This window comes from Perissodus microlepis, chromosome 20 (assembly GCF_051167445.1).
Source record: "Perissodus microlepis isolate ML-2025 ecotype Zambia chromosome 20, ASM5116744v1, whole genome shotgun sequence".
NCBI lineage: Eukaryota > Metazoa > Chordata > Actinopteri > Cichliformes > Cichlidae > Perissodus > Perissodus microlepis.
Window position 1 is genome coordinate 12,679,859 of NC_140480.1, and position 17,186 is coordinate 12,697,044.

The 17,186-nt window shown below is 43.2% G+C and overlaps 1 protein-coding gene across 5 annotated transcripts; it reads left to right on the forward strand.

Annotated features, from left to right (window-relative positions):
* Nucleotides 1–389: 389 nt before the first annotated feature.
* On the forward strand, nucleotides 390–16,913 carry LOC146364228 (kinesin-like protein KIF1B). 5 transcript variants are annotated; one of them, XR_014798917.1, is made up of 9 exons: nucleotides 390–1,462; nucleotides 3,434–3,542; nucleotides 3,661–3,727; nucleotides 4,365–4,566; nucleotides 4,714–4,798; nucleotides 7,268–7,382; nucleotides 7,481–7,613; nucleotides 7,714–7,775; nucleotides 7,870–16,913. XR_014798917.1 is itself a non-coding variant. In XM_084917342.1 (8 exons), exons 7-8 carry the CDS (start codon nucleotides 8,321–8,323, stop codon nucleotides 8,782–8,784), a joined length of 285 nt encoding a protein of 94 aa, XP_084773468.1. In that variant the 5' UTR covers nucleotides 397–1,462; nucleotides 3,434–3,542; nucleotides 3,661–3,727; nucleotides 4,365–4,566; nucleotides 4,714–4,798; nucleotides 7,268–7,382; nucleotides 7,481–8,320; the 3' UTR covers nucleotides 8,785–16,913. The 5 variants fall into 5 exon arrangements, 2 of the variants coding, with proteins under 2 accessions (XP_084773469.1, XP_084773468.1); XR_014798916.1 differs by having other exon boundaries at nucleotides 7,714–16,913; XR_014798915.1 differs by having other exon boundaries at nucleotides 392–1,462; nucleotides 4,365–4,410; nucleotides 4,500–4,566; nucleotides 7,481–16,913.
* The last annotated feature ends 273 nt before the right edge of the window (nucleotides 16,914–17,186 follow it).

Sequence of the window (17,186 nt, forward strand, 5' to 3'; positions counted from 1 at the left end):
TAAGTGTAGAAAGAGGTGTGCAGGGAAAAAAGCAGGTGTGGGTGTGTGAAATTTGTTGAGTATTTGAGTGCAAAAATGTGTGGTCTCCAGCTAATTTGGAAAGGCTGGTTGCGCGATGTGCACGTTGTGCTCTTTAAAAGTGTTTCCCTGAGCTTTTACTTGCAGCTTGAAATCTAAATAAATGGTAATGGAAAAAAAAGCTGGAAAAAGGAGGAGCCCGGAGCTTCGTCTTTCGCTCGGCCTACCCCGCTGTAGCAGACAGACCGTCAGAGACTCGAACTTGGCCGTTAAACTCTGGGGTCTGAATGCTGGCCTGTTAATGCTGTGCACCACACAGCAGGCCAGTTAACGATATAAAAAAAGGACATTTATCTTCTGTTCTTCAACAATTTTTTTTTTCGTTTTTCTAAATCTATTTAGCTTCTTGTGCAGTATTGTTCCACACAAATTACACATGGAAACCTAGTTATTTTTTTAATTGGCTTTCACAAAATGGGACTGCCAATGTTGGAGGTGGTACCCAGAGCCTTCCTGCTAGCCGGAAACCTGCTGGCAGCGCCACTATGTTCTCAACACACTCTTCAGCTTTGTTGCCTCTTTTCGGCACACCTACCTAGTCCCACTCATCCACTTTATCTGCTCATGGCTTTACCCACACTGACCACTCCTTCGATTAAGGTAAATTCAAGCAGGTCATTATAAAAAAGACACACAGCTTATCATCTTATCCTTGGGCAACACCTAAAACCACTCTGTTCATTTGTTTGCTAGATTAGCCACTAGCATACACACACTGTGTTAGAGGCTTGTTGCTACCTAGTTAGCGATGCTACACACCTGTTACTGTGTATTTTTCAATGATTCAGCACTCCTTGGATTTTTAGACAGTAATGAGATCATCTGCACACTCCACAGAGGTCCAGAGTTACTGTTAATAGCAAAAATGTAATGCTGTCCTTAGGAGATTTTCACATAAGACTGTGAGTGTGTAATGGATTTAAAAGTGTTAAAATGTTCAGAGCACTCTACAGCCTGGTAACATGGAAAGTTTGAAAAGAGCAGCAGAAGGTATCAGTACTGTAGTGTAACTTGTTCTTTTCATTTCATAATAGTGAAGAGAGTGCAGATTATTATGAACAGCTACATCCACCCGGGGTGAAAGTAGTGTGGGAGACCATCAGGACCCAGCTGGGTTTCGTTAGCCCAGAGGTTTGGAGAAACTTCTTCCTTTTCTTTCATCACAGCTGTCCTGTGCCAGATGTTCTGTTGACCCACTGAAAGAGGCATCTTTGAGAAACATCAGAAAGACTGAAGCTCATGGCAGGAATCAAGGAGGACATTGTGATCTTCACCAGCAGCTCCCTCACAAGGAACTCTTCAGAACTCCACTGCAGGCACGCCCCAGAAGATGGATAAAGCCAGCGTTTCATGAAGACACTGGAACCAATCTATCTTCATAACAGTGAGTTTTGTCAACAGATCATATGCTCTTGAGACATAGTCTGGTCTCGTTGGTGCGTTTAAATTATAGCAGCTATGTGGTGTAGCTTATAGCAACATGTACTGTGTGCTCTGGATGTTGTAGGTGAAAGCAGCATAGTTCACTACAAAAAGCTTTCATGATCAACATTTCTGCCACTATAAAGCAAAAATGTATGAGGAATTCATAGATCAAACTTAATGAGTCCCTCAGGTGGGTTCAAACTATCATGCATTTTAATCTCCTTTACAATAAACACACAGTGACATGATTTGAAACTTGAAATTGTTACCAATTAACCAACTTGTTTCATTTGAGTTTATCTGATTAAAAAAATGCTGCTAAGTAAGCTTGTTACAGTATTGGATGTAAATTGTGTATGCTGTTGAAATATCTAACAGACCAAAATATTTTTCAGTGGTGAATGATATTAGGAAAACCCGTAGATCTTATTTTATAACTGCATTATAAGTAGCAGATAATAAGGGATGGCGTTCAGCTGCAGTTAAAGAGGTTAATGTTTAGAGCTGTACCCAAGCTGGCCCCCTGCCTTTGGCCACACAGCTGTGTAAATAAATTTGGCGAGGTGGCTTGGTCTGACTGTAGACTGAGTTTAAATGACAGTTGCACTTTCACTGGGTGAGTGATCTCCATTTCCTGTGCAAATGCAAATTCCTCGCTGACAGTTTGACCAAAAGGCATTTCCAGTGGAAATTGGCCGACATATCCTCAGCAGAACCATGTATAATATCCACAAAACTTAAAAAGAGGTTATACACACACAATACGGTAATATTATGTTGAAGCACAGTACGTATCACTCCGCAAGGCGCCTGCCTACGATAGCCGTAATGCTCCGACAATCCATCAAGCGGTGCGGGTTCGTAGCTTAGCAAAGTCGTACTAAAACATTTGACAGATTTTCGAGCGCCATGTACATACAATCGTTTCGAGGTCAGTAAACACAACCAGAATTTATACATAAGGCCCATTGGATTATAAGGGGCACTGTCGATTTTCAGAAAATTCTAAGGATTGATTTTAAGTGTGCCGTATTTTCCAAAAAACACAGTAATAACTAGGGATGGGTACCGGTATCTGGTGCCATGATGGCACCGGTTCTGACATAAACCGTAGTAACCAGACCGAAAAGCAGCGCACATTTCGGTGCTTTTTTTTCCTGAGCTGTGATACACTTTAGATTCTAGCCAATCATCTTACGTTTCCGAGGATAGTAGGCGGGCCCAGGTACGTACGTTCTTTTAGAGCAGAGCTACAGATTAAAAATGCCCAAGGCGAAGCGGTCAAAAGTCTGGCTGTACTTCACAGCAAAAGATGGAAACTCAGCAGCCTGCAACAAGTGCTTTAAGGTGATACTGTGATACTGTCAAAGGAGGTAACACCTCAAATCCGATGAAACACCTGGCGACGCATAGCGTTTTTTTTAAAAAGCCGAAAAATGCGCCGTATTTGATAGCTTGCTGCGAGACCTCACACCGTGCACATCTACTGCGGGTGTGGTGCCTGTTATCAGTCCTGGAGTTAGCAACATCCCCCAAAAACCCAAAGAGGAGAGTCCTGGCCCCTAGCCCTGCCAGTGTAGCAGAAATGATGACGGATGATGTGTGAGACAGCAGGGTGCTGCCACTGGTGTTGTAATGTGTGATTTAGTTCCTCCTAACATTTCAGTTTGCTTCCAGTATCTATCCTCTGTGATTACTGGCTCTTTAGACAGATTTAATAGAAGTGTGTGAGCTATTGGCTCAGTATAAAGGGTCAGTAGTGTTTTCATGTCACCTATCCATCCTCCATTTAGTCACCCAAAGCATGTAGTAAATACTCCTCACTTTTATTCATCTTCTCTTAAATTCAGACAAATTCCCACTTGTTAACATTGAGCGTGTGTGTGTGTGTGTGTGTGTGTGTGTGTGTGTGTGTGTGTGTGTGTGGCAGTTCCAGCCACCAAGTTGAACACCATCACCAAATCCAACCTGGGTCAGTGTGTCAGCAAGTACGACCTGCTGGTCTGGTTTGAGATCAGCGAGCTGGAGCCCACTGGAGAGTGAGTATCCACCTGGAGTGTTATATTCACGCACAAGCTTTAAAGGAACCATAAAAATTATCTCCACGAAGAATATTATAAGTTGGGATGTTGTGTCACCTCCTCCCTCCGTGCACAGGTACATCCCAGCCATCGTGGATCACAGTGGAGGCCTGCCCTGTCATGGTACCTACCTGCTGCACCAGGTACATTTTACTGTAAAAACGGAAATTCAATCATCAATCCTTCTCCCATTTTCACATAAGCAGCACATAATTTATGTGTTGGTTCCTTCCTCAGCAGTAGTTAACAACATATGGTGGCTTATTTTTCCTTTCCAAATCTTGAGTGACAGCCACTTTTGCTGCTATCACGCTTAAAGATAGAAATAAAGCAAAGTTATCAAAAGACTGATCTGCAGATTGCAGCTACTTAGACAACTGACAATCTGTTTGTGCCTGTTTTTTTTCCTTCATTGATATATGTGTAACTGATACATGTGGTGTGTAAATCAGAATCTATGTTATTTAAAGTAGTATTAAAGTACTTATACACTGTAAATGGCATAAAATCAAGTGATGATGTAGCTTAATAAAATAGTGATGGGTATAGATAATGTTGTGGATATTTAAATGTTAATAATCTGGGCAGTTTGTTTAAAGGTTTAAGTAATGTTTTAAATATTGTTTTGGATGTATAGCTACTTTTAGTTGCTCCCTTGTGACAAAGCTTCTGTGTGTGTGTGTGTGTGTGTGTGTGTGTGTGTGTGTGTGTGTGTGTGTGTGTGTGTGTGTGTGTGTGTGTGTGTGTGTGTGTGTGTGTGTGTGTGTGTGTGTGCGCAAGTTCCAGCCACCAAGTTGAATGAACACCATCACCAAATCCAACCTGGGTCAGTGTGTCAGCAAGATTTAAAGAAAACATAAAAATTATATTGTCTCCTCGAATGGATGTTGTGTCACCTCCTCCCTCCATGCACAGGTACATCCCAGCCATCGTGGATCACAGTGGAGGCCTGCCCTGCCATGGGACCTACCTGCTGCACCAGGTACAGGATTGGTGCACATGTTGTTTTCTTATTACTCACACAGTGGTAACTGCTTCCTTTGTATACAGTTGAATCTCTTTTTTTAAAGCGTAATGTTGCTCTAGCTGTGCCCACTGTGATCCTGAGCTCCTGTTATGTTTGCTGCAGGGGATCCAGCGGAGGATCACAGTGACCCTCATCCACGAGAAGGGCAGCGAGCTCCATTGGAAAGATGTTCGTGAGCTGTTTGTAGGTGAGCAGCCTACCTTTAGGGTCTAGTCGTACTATACCTCTCTGTAGTAAACAAAAACCCCAAAGCTCAGAAACAATGTTTTATAGTGTTTGTGTGCTTTTGATAGAAGAAGACAGGACAGAACATCATTAAAGGGATTTGACTTATTGAGATCACACTGAAAACGCACCACTCGGTTCACTCTGAGATATTTTCAGTCTGGAAAGATGAATCTGTCGGGCTTTAGGCTGCTTCTCACTTTAAGCAGTTCATGCTGTAGCTGTAGCTGATGGACCAAAAGAATTACATTTCATATTTTAGACATTCAGCTGCTGACTCTGAAGCCAACAGGGCTCTTGAGTGTGGATGATTGTGTTGGTACTGGATGCTGTGATCAAACAGCTGTTCTGATCTGTCTTCATTCATGCCTGTCGATATTAAGCCTCCTAAGCTCCAAACCAGTAAAAGCGATCTTTGGAGGCAACACCCTTTGTAGTACTTTTCTGTATTTGTTTGTGATTGTGTGACACTGAACCACAGTGCTATGTATATCCTCTGTAACACTCAGACGTTTCCAGATCAATGTTTTCCCCCTCAGCTGTTTCTCACTATAGAGCAGGGGTAGGCAACTCCAGGCCTCGAGTGCCAGTGTCCTGCAGGTTTTAGATGTGTCCTTGATCCAACACAGCTGATTCAAATGGCTAAATTACCTCCTCAACATGTCTTGAAGTTCTCCAGGGGGCTGGTAATGAACTAATCATTTGATTTAGGTGTGTTGACCCAAGGTGAGATCTAAAACCTGCAGGACACCGGCACTCGAGGCCTGGCGTTGCCTACCCCTGCTATAGAGTCTTACCTCAGTAACAATGAGGCACCAGCAGAGCATATCTGGCTCTCAGTCTGTGGCTGATAGTGCCCCCTGCTGTTAATAACAGGAACAGTGTAACCTTGTATAGAGCTCATAGTGATGGTCTTAAGATTGCTGCTGCAAGGCACTAATTTGTATCCATGTGTGCTGTATATTCTGAGCATATGCAGTTATGTGAGCTCTCAGGTTTTATGTATCAGGACATAATTAAAAAAAATCAGGTCCTTAGTAGGTCTTAATATGAGGTAAATGCAACCTCAGATGAACAACACATAACACATTATACCAGGTCATTATTTATTTAACAAACACTGAGCCGAAATTCAGATGTTTAAAAAACTAAGTACATCCAAGACTATTTCCATAATTAGTTAAGAGGGTCAGTATCAGCCAGGTGCTAATCAAATGCAATAGATCATCAGTAAGTGTAACCACTACTGTCAGTTTGCTGGTGTGGCGTATTCAGGTAAGTGGTAACATACTGAGGAGGAGAGAAGCAGTTGTTGATACCCATGAATGTGGGAAGGCTTTGAAGTCCATCATTTTACAGCAAGAAAGATTATTTGCAAGTTCAAAAAATCAAAGACTGTTTCCAATCTTACCAGGAGTGGACGTCCCAGAAAATTCACCCCACACATCTGAGGCTCTACAGGCCACAGTTAGCATGCTAAATGTTGGAGTTCATGGCAGTGCAATTAGAAAAAGACTCAACATATATGGCCTGTTTGGAAAGGCTTCCAGGAGAAACCATTTTCCCTCTAAATACAACATGGCAGCATGGGTTAGGTTTGCAAAGTTGAAAACCTAAGCCCTAATGCACAGCTTCAACATTGGTAAAAACCAAACACGGCATATCAGCACAAACACCTCATACCAACGGTTTTGCTCGGGTGATGATTATTTGGGCTTTTTTTGCTGCTAAACAACCTGCAAAGTGTCCAGGTCACTGAGTGAGCCATGAAGTACTCTAGAGTCAAATGAGATCATCGTTGGGTCTGACTCCAGAGCGCAGCAGCAAAGCAACAACAGAGTGGTGCTGCAGTGGCTCAAAGTTGAGACTTTAACATGATTGAATGTTAAGAAAGCTGTGAATGAATAAATATCTGCAAACTTCAATGAACCGAAGAACCATTGTAAAGACAAATGGGCCAGAAATCCATCCACACTGCTGTGAAACACTAATAAAAAATGATTACCTCAAGTTTGTGCTGCTAAAGTTGGTTCCATCAGCTGCTGCATCACAGGTATAATGATGATGTGGTGTAATAATCTAGATCCAGATCCTTAAACTGCTTTTTCACGTGTCTGTAAATGAATTTCTTATCATTGTCCCGATTGGTGTCGGCTGACACTTGACACTCTGTGGCTCCTGATTTATCTGTTGTCAAGGTCTCACCTCAGTGCGATTCCTCACGTTTTGTCATGATTCAAGGATGAATGTGAACACCGCTTCAGTCACTGTGTTCACTTCCTGATATGTCAGAACTGTGCTCACGTCACTCACTTTTTTTTAACAGCATGACACACTGCTGTAAACAGAGACCCTGTAATGTTAGCACCAAGTAGGACTTCATAAAAAATAATGCTGTCAAGCTAACTTTTCCGCTTTCTGTCTTTTTCAGCACTTTCTATCGCTTTGAGGCAGTGTGGGACAGATCCCTGCACAACTCCCTCCTGCTCAACCGCGTCACTCCCTATGGAGAGAAGATCTACATGACCTTATCTGCGTATCTGGAGGTCAGCCGCTGCTCCGCCGTGTTGTACCTGTTTGTACGTGTTTTTAAGTGTCTTGATGTCATCGTGTCTAACACACACCCTTTATCTCCTCTCTGCAGCTGGACCATTGCATCCAGCCTGCCATTATCACCAAAGACATCTGCATGGTCTTTTACTCCCGAGACGCCAAGTTGTCCCCACCTGTTCTCTCAAGAACCTCTTTGGGACTGGATACTCCAAAACTCCTGACTGGTAAATCTGGGCTGCTGCACTGTGGCCATCTCTGTTTCACAATCAAAGATATCTGCCCTGTTACAAAGTTTCCTTGTTCATAACTTCTGCTTCATTATAGCAACCGAGTGACTGGGATCTACGAGCTGAGCTTGTGTAAGATGTCTGACACTGAAAGCCCAGGTGGGCGGCCATGAAACATGTTTAAAGAACAGCAGCTGTTTTATCATAATTCTGTGGAGAGCTTCATCCTAATGAGGGCTCATGTCCGGAGCAGGGATGCAGAGGAGGAGGAGGAAGGTCTTGGACACATCAGTGGCTTACGTGCGAGGAGAGCCTCGCTGGCTGGAGGCCCAGAGGAGATAGCCTCATCCTAGAGCAGCGGTCCCCAACCCCCGGGCCTCGGACCGGTACCGGTCCGTGAGTCGTTTGGTACCGGGCCGCGAGAGTTGAGGCTCGGGTGAAAAATGTATGGTTTTCAGGGTTTTTATCGGTTTTCAGCGTTATTTTGTTATCGTTTTTATCGTTAACTCGGTTTTCCTGGGTCTTTTCACGTGTGTTCTGAATAAATCTTATTTTTTTCGGTACCGGTACTGGTTTTATTTTGTTGTATTTATCCGTGACACCTTAAAGGCCGGTCCGTGAAAATATTGTCGGGCATAAACCGGTCCGTGGCGCAAAAAAGGTTGGCGACCGCTGTCCTAGAGCACCAGTGGGAGCTAGAGAAGATGGAGCAGCTGCAGGAGGTGGGGCCTTAAAAGATTTATAAAGAAATGAATCTCTGTTTAATATCGTAGAGGGAAAAAGACTTTTCAACTCAAAGACCAAAGTGCTATTCTAAAAAGTTTTTTTTAGAGTACAGACTTTACATGACTAACCCTCCCCTTTTCTCCCCACCTCACATTCGCCCCCATCCTTCGTCCAGGTGGATGAAAAGACCCGTCACCTTCTGGCGCTGAGAGAGAAGCTGGGAGAGGCGGCTCCCGTGGGAACAGCTCCCACCTCCAAGTCCCTGAGCGAGTCTCTGTCCCCCAGTGTGAGCTCGGGTACTCTGTCCACGTCCACCTCCATCTCCTTGCAGATCTCAAGCACCACCTTTGAAAGCGCCATCACGCCGAGCGAGAGCAGCGGCTACGATTCCGCTGACATGGAGAGCTGGTGGATCGTGAGAAGGAGCTGGCCACCAAGGTGAGAAAAACGTCGGAGGCAGGATAGACGTAAAACTCTCCCAGCAGATCTAAGCTGGCGAGGCGGCGTGGCAGCCTGACGAAGAACTGATCGGGCGGAGCGGTACGCGGGAAAACCACCGCTTCCATCCTTTCTGAAAAGCCTTTGAAAATACAGAAAATACCAAGTGTTAAAACTTATTAATCATTGTGATTCTTGACGGTTTTCTCTTGTAAGTAGACTTGTGGCTTAAGTCTCTTTTCATGCAACTCAAACGTTTAAGTTCCACAGAACTTTTGCCTCCCCGCTTCCCTCCAGCAACCCCGCTGCCAGCTTAGCTTTCCTCCTCTCTATTCCCTCCCCTCAGCTTTTTGTGTTTTTGTTTCGATGACAATGTTTGGGTCTAATTTTGTTCCGCTTGGTTGTCATTCCCAAACTCCCCTAACTAAGTAGCATGTTGTAGTAGTCTACTTGTGTGTGCACGACTCTTTAGAAACTTTCCGTTTGCCAATCATCTGTACAAAAAAAATGTCTCTATCAGTTTTATTTGTCTCCTGAAATGAGTTTCATTCTATTTTGGGTTTTTTTGTTGTTGGTTTTTTATTAAATTAACATGCTCGCATGATACCTGCAGCAGTCCTCAGGAGAAGACCAGGTTTGCTCAGTTTCAAACAAAAAACAAAAATGAACCAAATCAGACAGCTTACATCTCCAAGTGACGTGTTAGTTTACGCTCTGCTACCTAAACTATAGCTGCTAATAGATTTATAGGGTATTTTTCTTCTCGCAGTGAATTTGCATCAGGCTGAACCGTCTCTGAAACAAAAACTCAAAGTGGGAATGAACTTTGACAGGAGGGCCACGCCCGATTTCCACTGTCATCCACGTCATACTTAGATCCTCCTCAATCTGTGTACATACGCCGCCTCTAAACCCCCGAAAGTGCCAGTGTCAGTTAGTGAGTCAGTAAAATACTCATGCATTTGTGTTAACATAAAAACTGCAGACTAACTAGAGACAAACAAGCGCGGATCGCTTCATATCTCAGCAGTTTAAAAAACAAACAATGACCGATTGTTCCTGCAGGAGTAGATTTGGGCCCCTTTTTGCTTTTTCATCCCAAGGAAAAAAAACAGGGTTACAAGGAGATGAGGACGAGGACTAGGAGGATGAAAACAAACTAAGGAGAGAACTTGATTTGTACATGCAGTCTGTTCTGGGATCAGTGTGGTAGTTAACCCTCATTTAACACATTCCTCTCTGCTCCTCTAGCTCGCTCTATCTCACTGAGAATCAGAAAGCCTTGACATTTACTGCTATTAACTGTACACTCTTCTTGTAAAGACGCAAAGAAAACACAGTGAAAAGGTTAGAAGGACTTAAGGAAAAAGAATGAATGAATGGTTTAATAGAAGGAAAGAAGTTAAAGGGACTACATATTCAAAGGTCTTATTTCTGATACTACCCCATGAAAATATTTGCTCTGTGTGCCGTGCTGCAGCTGCTACATTCGGCTTCGGATTCACTTTTTGGCACCTACGCCTCTCGAGATGTGTTAATGCAGAAAGGTATTGAAAAACTCTGGTCAACCAACCAGCAGTCTGCCTGCTGTGTCGTATGAAATGGATGGAAGGAGAGGTACCAACTGTCTGTTACATATAGATAAAAAATAAAGCTCTGACGTGACCTCGGGTCAGCCAGCCTGACGGTCAGAGAAACAGAAACGTGCTGGATTGTGGATCTCTGAGCTGCACATCAAAGATGCACCTATGCACAGATCAAGTCTGAAAAGTGCAATGTACCTCATATACATGTTGATGCGAAGCGCTGCCAGAGCAAACGTTTCCACTGCATTTGCAGAGGTGTTTTTATTTTGGATTGTGTATTTATTGTTTGCAATCTTTAAATATTAGTTTGCAGCTCTTTGCACATATTAATAAAAGGTTCAACTAACTGATCAAATAAAGTCTGTGCGGTTTAGTTGTTCCACTCATATTAAACCAAATGATGGTGTGGCGGCCTGTTCTAGTGTGAACTAAGAGAGGCTTTGAATGTAAGAGAGGGGGGAAAGGAAAAGCAGACCTAACATGTAACCCCTGCAGCTCGACTGAGGAGGTGAGTTACATTAGTGCTTCCTCTTTATTAGAAAGCGGTTTGAGTGAATTAGAAGTCTGTTATTTTTTTGGAGGAGATCTACTCATTAGTCATGCGAGGCATCCATCTGAGCTCTATCAAAATAAAGGTGTATTTGAACTCATTTTAATTTTTTCTAATATCAGAGATATAGGACTATACAAAGTAGCTGGTGACATCTAAAACGACAGCAGACTTATTGTGTCTTTCTTCACCTCATCACTTTTTTCTGTGTGTTTATTTTTCTGTTGATGCCTGTGATGGACCGAGTTGAAAAACAGGAGGAGTCCCAGGAATTATTAGAAAAATATAGTTTCCATTTATTTAACCCCCAAAATTATATTTACAAGAGTAATGAATGTTGAGCTCATAAAAGAGGTCAAAGAAACAAAACTGAACTCAGGCAAAGACTGCAAACTTAACAAACCAAATGACTGCTACAAACAAACATAACTGACCTAAAACATGAAATGACATACAAAGGTATATATAATGGCTGATCAGACCATTGTGACACATGAGGGGTAACAAACAAAACACAATCATAAATCACAAACAATGCAGTACAATCTAGTTTGTTAATAAACTAAACACCAAAGAAGAAAATCAAAAACCCCATTAAACCCTAAACTCAAATATTTAATTAAATACAAATACTTTGTTTTTAAAGTAAAGAAAACACACATTCCCCCTTCAGCAGGAAGTGGTGGTGTGGTCCAATTATCTTCCTTTGCATTTAATGGTTTCAAACCCTGGCTACCATCTTTTGTCCAGCAACGACTTTAGAGTGTGGCCACGGGTTTGGCCATCACACACCCCCCCACTTCTGGATCTTCCATCAGGCAGCGAGAGAGGTAATCAGCAGTGGTGTTGTCTTTACCAGGGATATAGTGAACCTTAAACCGGTATGGCTGCATAGCCAGATACCACCTGGTGATTCTCCCATTAGTGTCTTTCATTCTTTCCAGCCACTGCAGGGCTTTGTGGTCAGTTTGAAGGATGAATTCTCTTCCCAGCAAATAATATTTGAAAGAGTCAAGTGCCCATTTAATGGCCAAGGCTTCCTTCTCAACCGTTGCGTAGCGGCTCTCCCTTGGTAGCAGCTTACGGCTGATGTAAGCGACAGGATGTCGATCCTCTGGTGGTCCCTGCAGAAGCACTGCTCCCAAACCCCTTTCAGAAGCATCAGTCTGCAATGTAAAGTCTTTTGTGAAATCTGGTGAGTGCAGAACAGGGTTCTTACTCAGGGACTGGCGAAGGTCTTTGAAAGCTGCAACGGCTTCAGCTGTCCACCGAATCTTATTGGGACATCTTGAGCCAATCCTGTCCGTCAGTGGGGCTGCTCTAGCTGAGAAGTTGGGAATGAATCTGTTGTAGAACGCAGCCATGCCGAGGAAGGATCGCAGCTGTTTCCTGGTTTGTGGAAGAGGACATGATGCAATTGCATTAATTTTGTCAACCTGTGGTTTAATTGTCCCACCTCCAACAGTAAACCCGAGGTACTGGACTTCAGTCCTAGCAAGAGCACACTTTGCTGGATTGATGGTAAGGCCTGCGGAACACAGCCGATCCAGCACGATCCTTAGGTGATCCACATGCTCTTCCCAAGTTCCACTGAAAACAACAACATCATCAAGGTACGCACAGGTGAATGCTGAGAGCCCACAGAGTATCTTATCCATTAGTCTTTGAAATGTTGCTGGGGCCCCATGCAGACCAAATGGCAAGACTGTGAACTCGAACAATCCCCACAGAGTACGGAATGCTGTCAACTCTTGAGACTGTTTAGTGAGAGGTACTTGCCAGTATCCCTTGGAGAGATCAATGGTCGTTAGATATTTTGCCTTCCCCAAACGCTCAATGAGATCGTCAATGCGTGGCATCGGGTAAGAGTCAAATTTTGATATGGAATTGAGGTACCTGAAGTCGATGCAGAAACGTATCGTGCTATCCTTTTTCGGAGCCAACACAACAGGGTTGCACCACTCACTTGTTGAAGGTTGGATGATTCCAAGAGACAGCATGAGGTCCACCTCCTCCTTTAACTCCACCAGGAAGCGTTCCGGTATCCTGTAACTCATACGCTTCACAGCTGCATCAGGTTTTAAAACAATGTCATGCTCCACCAGACTCGTGCGACCTGGGTACTTTTGAAATATGTCTGAATTAATCAGAGGTGTTACCTGAGACTGTTGCTCACTGGTGAGATGGCTCAGGTCCAGGACAGAGACTGTTACTGAAGGCAAGTAGTCATTAACTTCTTCCTCCTCATCCACGCTGTGAATAAGCAAACCCTCCGTTTTATTCTCAGTGCGTGGAATCCATTCCTTAAGAAGGTTAACATGGAGCACTCTACTCCCTCGCTGGAGACCTGGTGTGGAAATTTTGTAGGTAGTAGGTCCAAGTTTCTTCTGTACTTCAAAGGGTCCCTGCCACTTTGCCAGCAACTTGCTGTCAGAAGTTGGCAACATTACCAAAACCTTCTGGCCAGGGACAAAACTCCTGTGGCGAGCTTTTTTATCAAACAAAGTCTTTTGTTGCCTCTGAGCAGCTGCCATATGGCTCTGAGCCAGTTCACTCATCTGCTGAAGCTTTTCTCTCATATGAATGACATATGAAATAACATTGACCGATTCCTCTTTAACTTGCTCTCCCTCCCATGAGTCCTTTAGCAGGGTCAATGGGCCTCTCACCTCATTGCCATAAAGAAGCTCAAACGGGGAGAAGCAAGTGGAGGCTTGAGGAACTTCCCTGTAGGCAAAAAGGAGGTATGGCAGCCACTGGTCCCAATCAGACCCTGTATCATTGACAAACTTTCGGAGCATTTGTTTGAGAGTTTGGTTGAAGCGCTCCGTCAGTCCATCTGTCTGTGGGTGATAAGGGGTTGTCCGCACACTCCTGATGCCTAACAGCTTATAGACCTCTTTCAACAGTGTGGACATAAAATTAGTGCCCTGGTCAGTTAAAATCTCCTGTGGGAATCCAACCCTTGAGAACAGTTGAATCAATGAGGAAGCTACAGTTTTTGCTTTAACAGTTTTTAGTGGAAAGACTTCAGGATACCTCGTAGCATAGTCTGTAATGACTAGCATAAAGCGATTTCCAGATTTACTTGTTTCTACAGGACCAACTACGTCCATGCCAAGACGCTGAAATGGTATACCAATGATTGGGAGAGGTTGGAGTGGTGCTTTGGTGGGGACCCTAATTGAAGTCTTCTGACATTGAGGACAACTCCTGCAAAACATAGCAACATCTGAGCGCAAAAACCAGGCCAGAAAAAATATCGCTTGATGCGAGCGGTGGTCTTATGCTTCCCCAGGTGGCCAGCCCAGGGAATAGAGTGCCCCAAAGTAAGCACTGTTTCACGGGCTACTTTAGGGACCACTAACTGTTTAACCTGGCCGTGCTGGTGGTATAAAATGCCATCTTGCAGAATGTACAGCTCTTTATTTGTGTCAGATTCAACAGAGTCCTTTTCCTTAGCCCTCAGCAACATGGCAGACAAAGTTGGATCAGCCTGCTGCATTTGTCTAATGTTTGTAGGTACTGAAAAACCTAAAGGCATATCTGGAGCAGCCTGAACTGATGTATTTCCAACAGTGTGTTGAAATTTTTCACTTCTTCTTTGACTGCGTGGCTTCCGAGACTTCCCGGGTTCTGTCTCTAGTTCAGCCTCAAAGAAGGGTAAAGCACTGAGGGTTGCATAATGCTCATCCTGATTTTTAGTTTGAGCCCTTGTTATAGCAACATTACACTCATGTACTTCCCTCAACAGATCATAGATGACTGGCAGATCCTCCCCAAGAACTACAGGATAGGGCAGATTATCAGCTACACCAACCTTTAACAGATAGGGTGTCCCCTGCACTTCAATAAACAGATCAGCAGTAGGGTATGGTCTTTCATCACCATGTATACAGCAAACTGATATGGTTTCAGAGGAGCATGTGTAATCGTTTGACACATATTTCCTGTGTACCAGAGTCTGTGTGCTGCCAGTATCTATTAAAGCATTAATTTCTTGTCCATTAATCTTAACTGTGGTGATTTTATTTGACTGCTTTCTCTCAGATGTAATATCCACATTCTGGTGAGGCACAAAACACATCTGAGATAATTTGCTTTGATTATTAGGACACATGGGCTTAGTGTGACCTTCCTGTCCACAAAGGTAGCACACTGGTGGCCTTTTACCTGGCTTCAAGGTATTCAGAGGCTGCTTTTCCCTTGTAAAGGGCTTACCCACACCCGTCGCTGACCTCTGAGGATGCTGAGGGGGTTGCGACCGACGTGAATCTCTGGCAGCCTTCCATGCACTGTTGCTCCATGGCTGACTCTTACTTCGGGCAGCTACAAACACATCAGCCAGGGTGGCAGCCTCTGCAGCAGACTTTGGATTATGCTCCTTAATCCAGACCTGAAGCTCAGGACACAGCATTCTTAAAAACTGCTCCAAGATAATAATTTCACCAACTTCTTTTACAGTTCTGTTTTTTGGCTGAATCCATTTTTCATAAAGTTCTTTCAGTCTTGCATACAGTTCCTTGGGACTCTCATCAAAAACTTCAAGACAGCGAAATCTTTGCCTGTATGTTTCTGGGTTTATATCATATTTTTGCAAAATGGCAGCTTTTACCTTATCATATTGCAGTGAATCGTCCACATCCATATTAACATAGGCACTTCGAGCCTTACCAGTAAGAAGAGGAATGAGGTGAAAAATCCAGTCTGACTCTGGCCAGCGACAAGCAGCTGCAATTCTCTCAAAAGTGGTCAGAAAATGTTCAACATCATCTTCAACAGCTAGTTTCTCTAGTTTAGGATGATGAATATGCACAGACTGACCTGTTAATATGGAGGCTGAGCCAGAACCCTCATGCTGAGATGTTGCTTGTGTCTGATAATCAGCTGGAGTTTCAACAGGCTCTGGATCAGTTGATGTGGGCTCTGGAAGTGGGGTGGTTCTGGCCTGCACTTCCATTTGCAAAAGCCGAAACTGGTGTTGCAAACTCTTAAAACGCTGTTCTTGCAGTATAGCATCCTCTCTCTGCTTTTTATCTCGAACTTCCTGCTGTCCCATGAAAGCCTGAAGAATCCCAGCAATATCAAGCAGAGTTGGCTCCCTGGTATCCTCTCCTTCAGTGTCTCCAGCCACAACTGAAATTCCTTCTTCCATCTCCCTCTCTGGCTGCTGCAAGGCCTCTTTGGCCTCCATTTTATTTCCTCTCTTTGGGCGCACAGCATTCTGCATGGCTCAAAAAGTTTGTCAGGGGACAAAAAAGGGCAGAAAAATGCAAAAAAAAAATCCTGTCTCCTCAACTGAAGGATCCCACTTCTGACACCACATGTGATGGACCGAGTTGAAAAACAGGAGGAGTCCCAGGAATTATTAGAAAAATATAGTTTCCATTTATTTAACCCCCAAAATTATATTTACAAGAGTAATGAATGTTGAGCTCATAAAAGAGGTCAAAGAAACAAAACTGAACTCAGGCAAAGACTGCAAACTTAACAAACCAAATGACTGCTACAAACAAACATAACTGACCTAAAACATGAAATGACATACAAAGGTATATATAATGGCTGATCAGACCATTGTGACACATGAGGGGTAACAAACAAAACACAATCATAAATCACAAACAATGCAGTACAATCTAGTTTGTTAATAAACTAAACACCAAAGAAGAAAATCAAAAACCCCATTAAACCCTAAACTCAAATATTTAATTAAATACAAATACTTTGTTTTTAAAGTAAAGAAAACACACATTCCCCCTTCAGCAGGAAGTGGTGGTGTGGTCCAATTATCTTCCTTTGCATTTAATGGTTTCAAACCCTGGCTACCATCTTTTGTCCAGCAACGACTTTAGAGTGTGGCCACGGGTTTGGCCATCACAATGCCTTTCAAACAAAACTAGCCATGATATTTTCCACCTTCCCCCTCTGACAATTAATATCAGTTAACCCCGCCCCCTTTCAGATTTGTTCACCAAAAGAAAATAAAAATAAAACGTCATTAACGCTGTTTATTATTTGTCAGACCGGTTTCATTTTCATGCTTTGTAAATATCTATGTTGTATGGAGCTTGAACTAAAATATAAATATGTTTACTGTATTTGTAATAATTATAATCCATTAGCTGTACAGCATAGATGTGTCATGCAGATATCCTAATTCTGTGTATGGTAATCTTGCACCATTGAACTGTTAGTGAATGAGGCAACAATAAAAGTGGGAAACGTGCATTAGCAGATCAAGTGCTGCCTGCTTATTTCCTGCTTTAT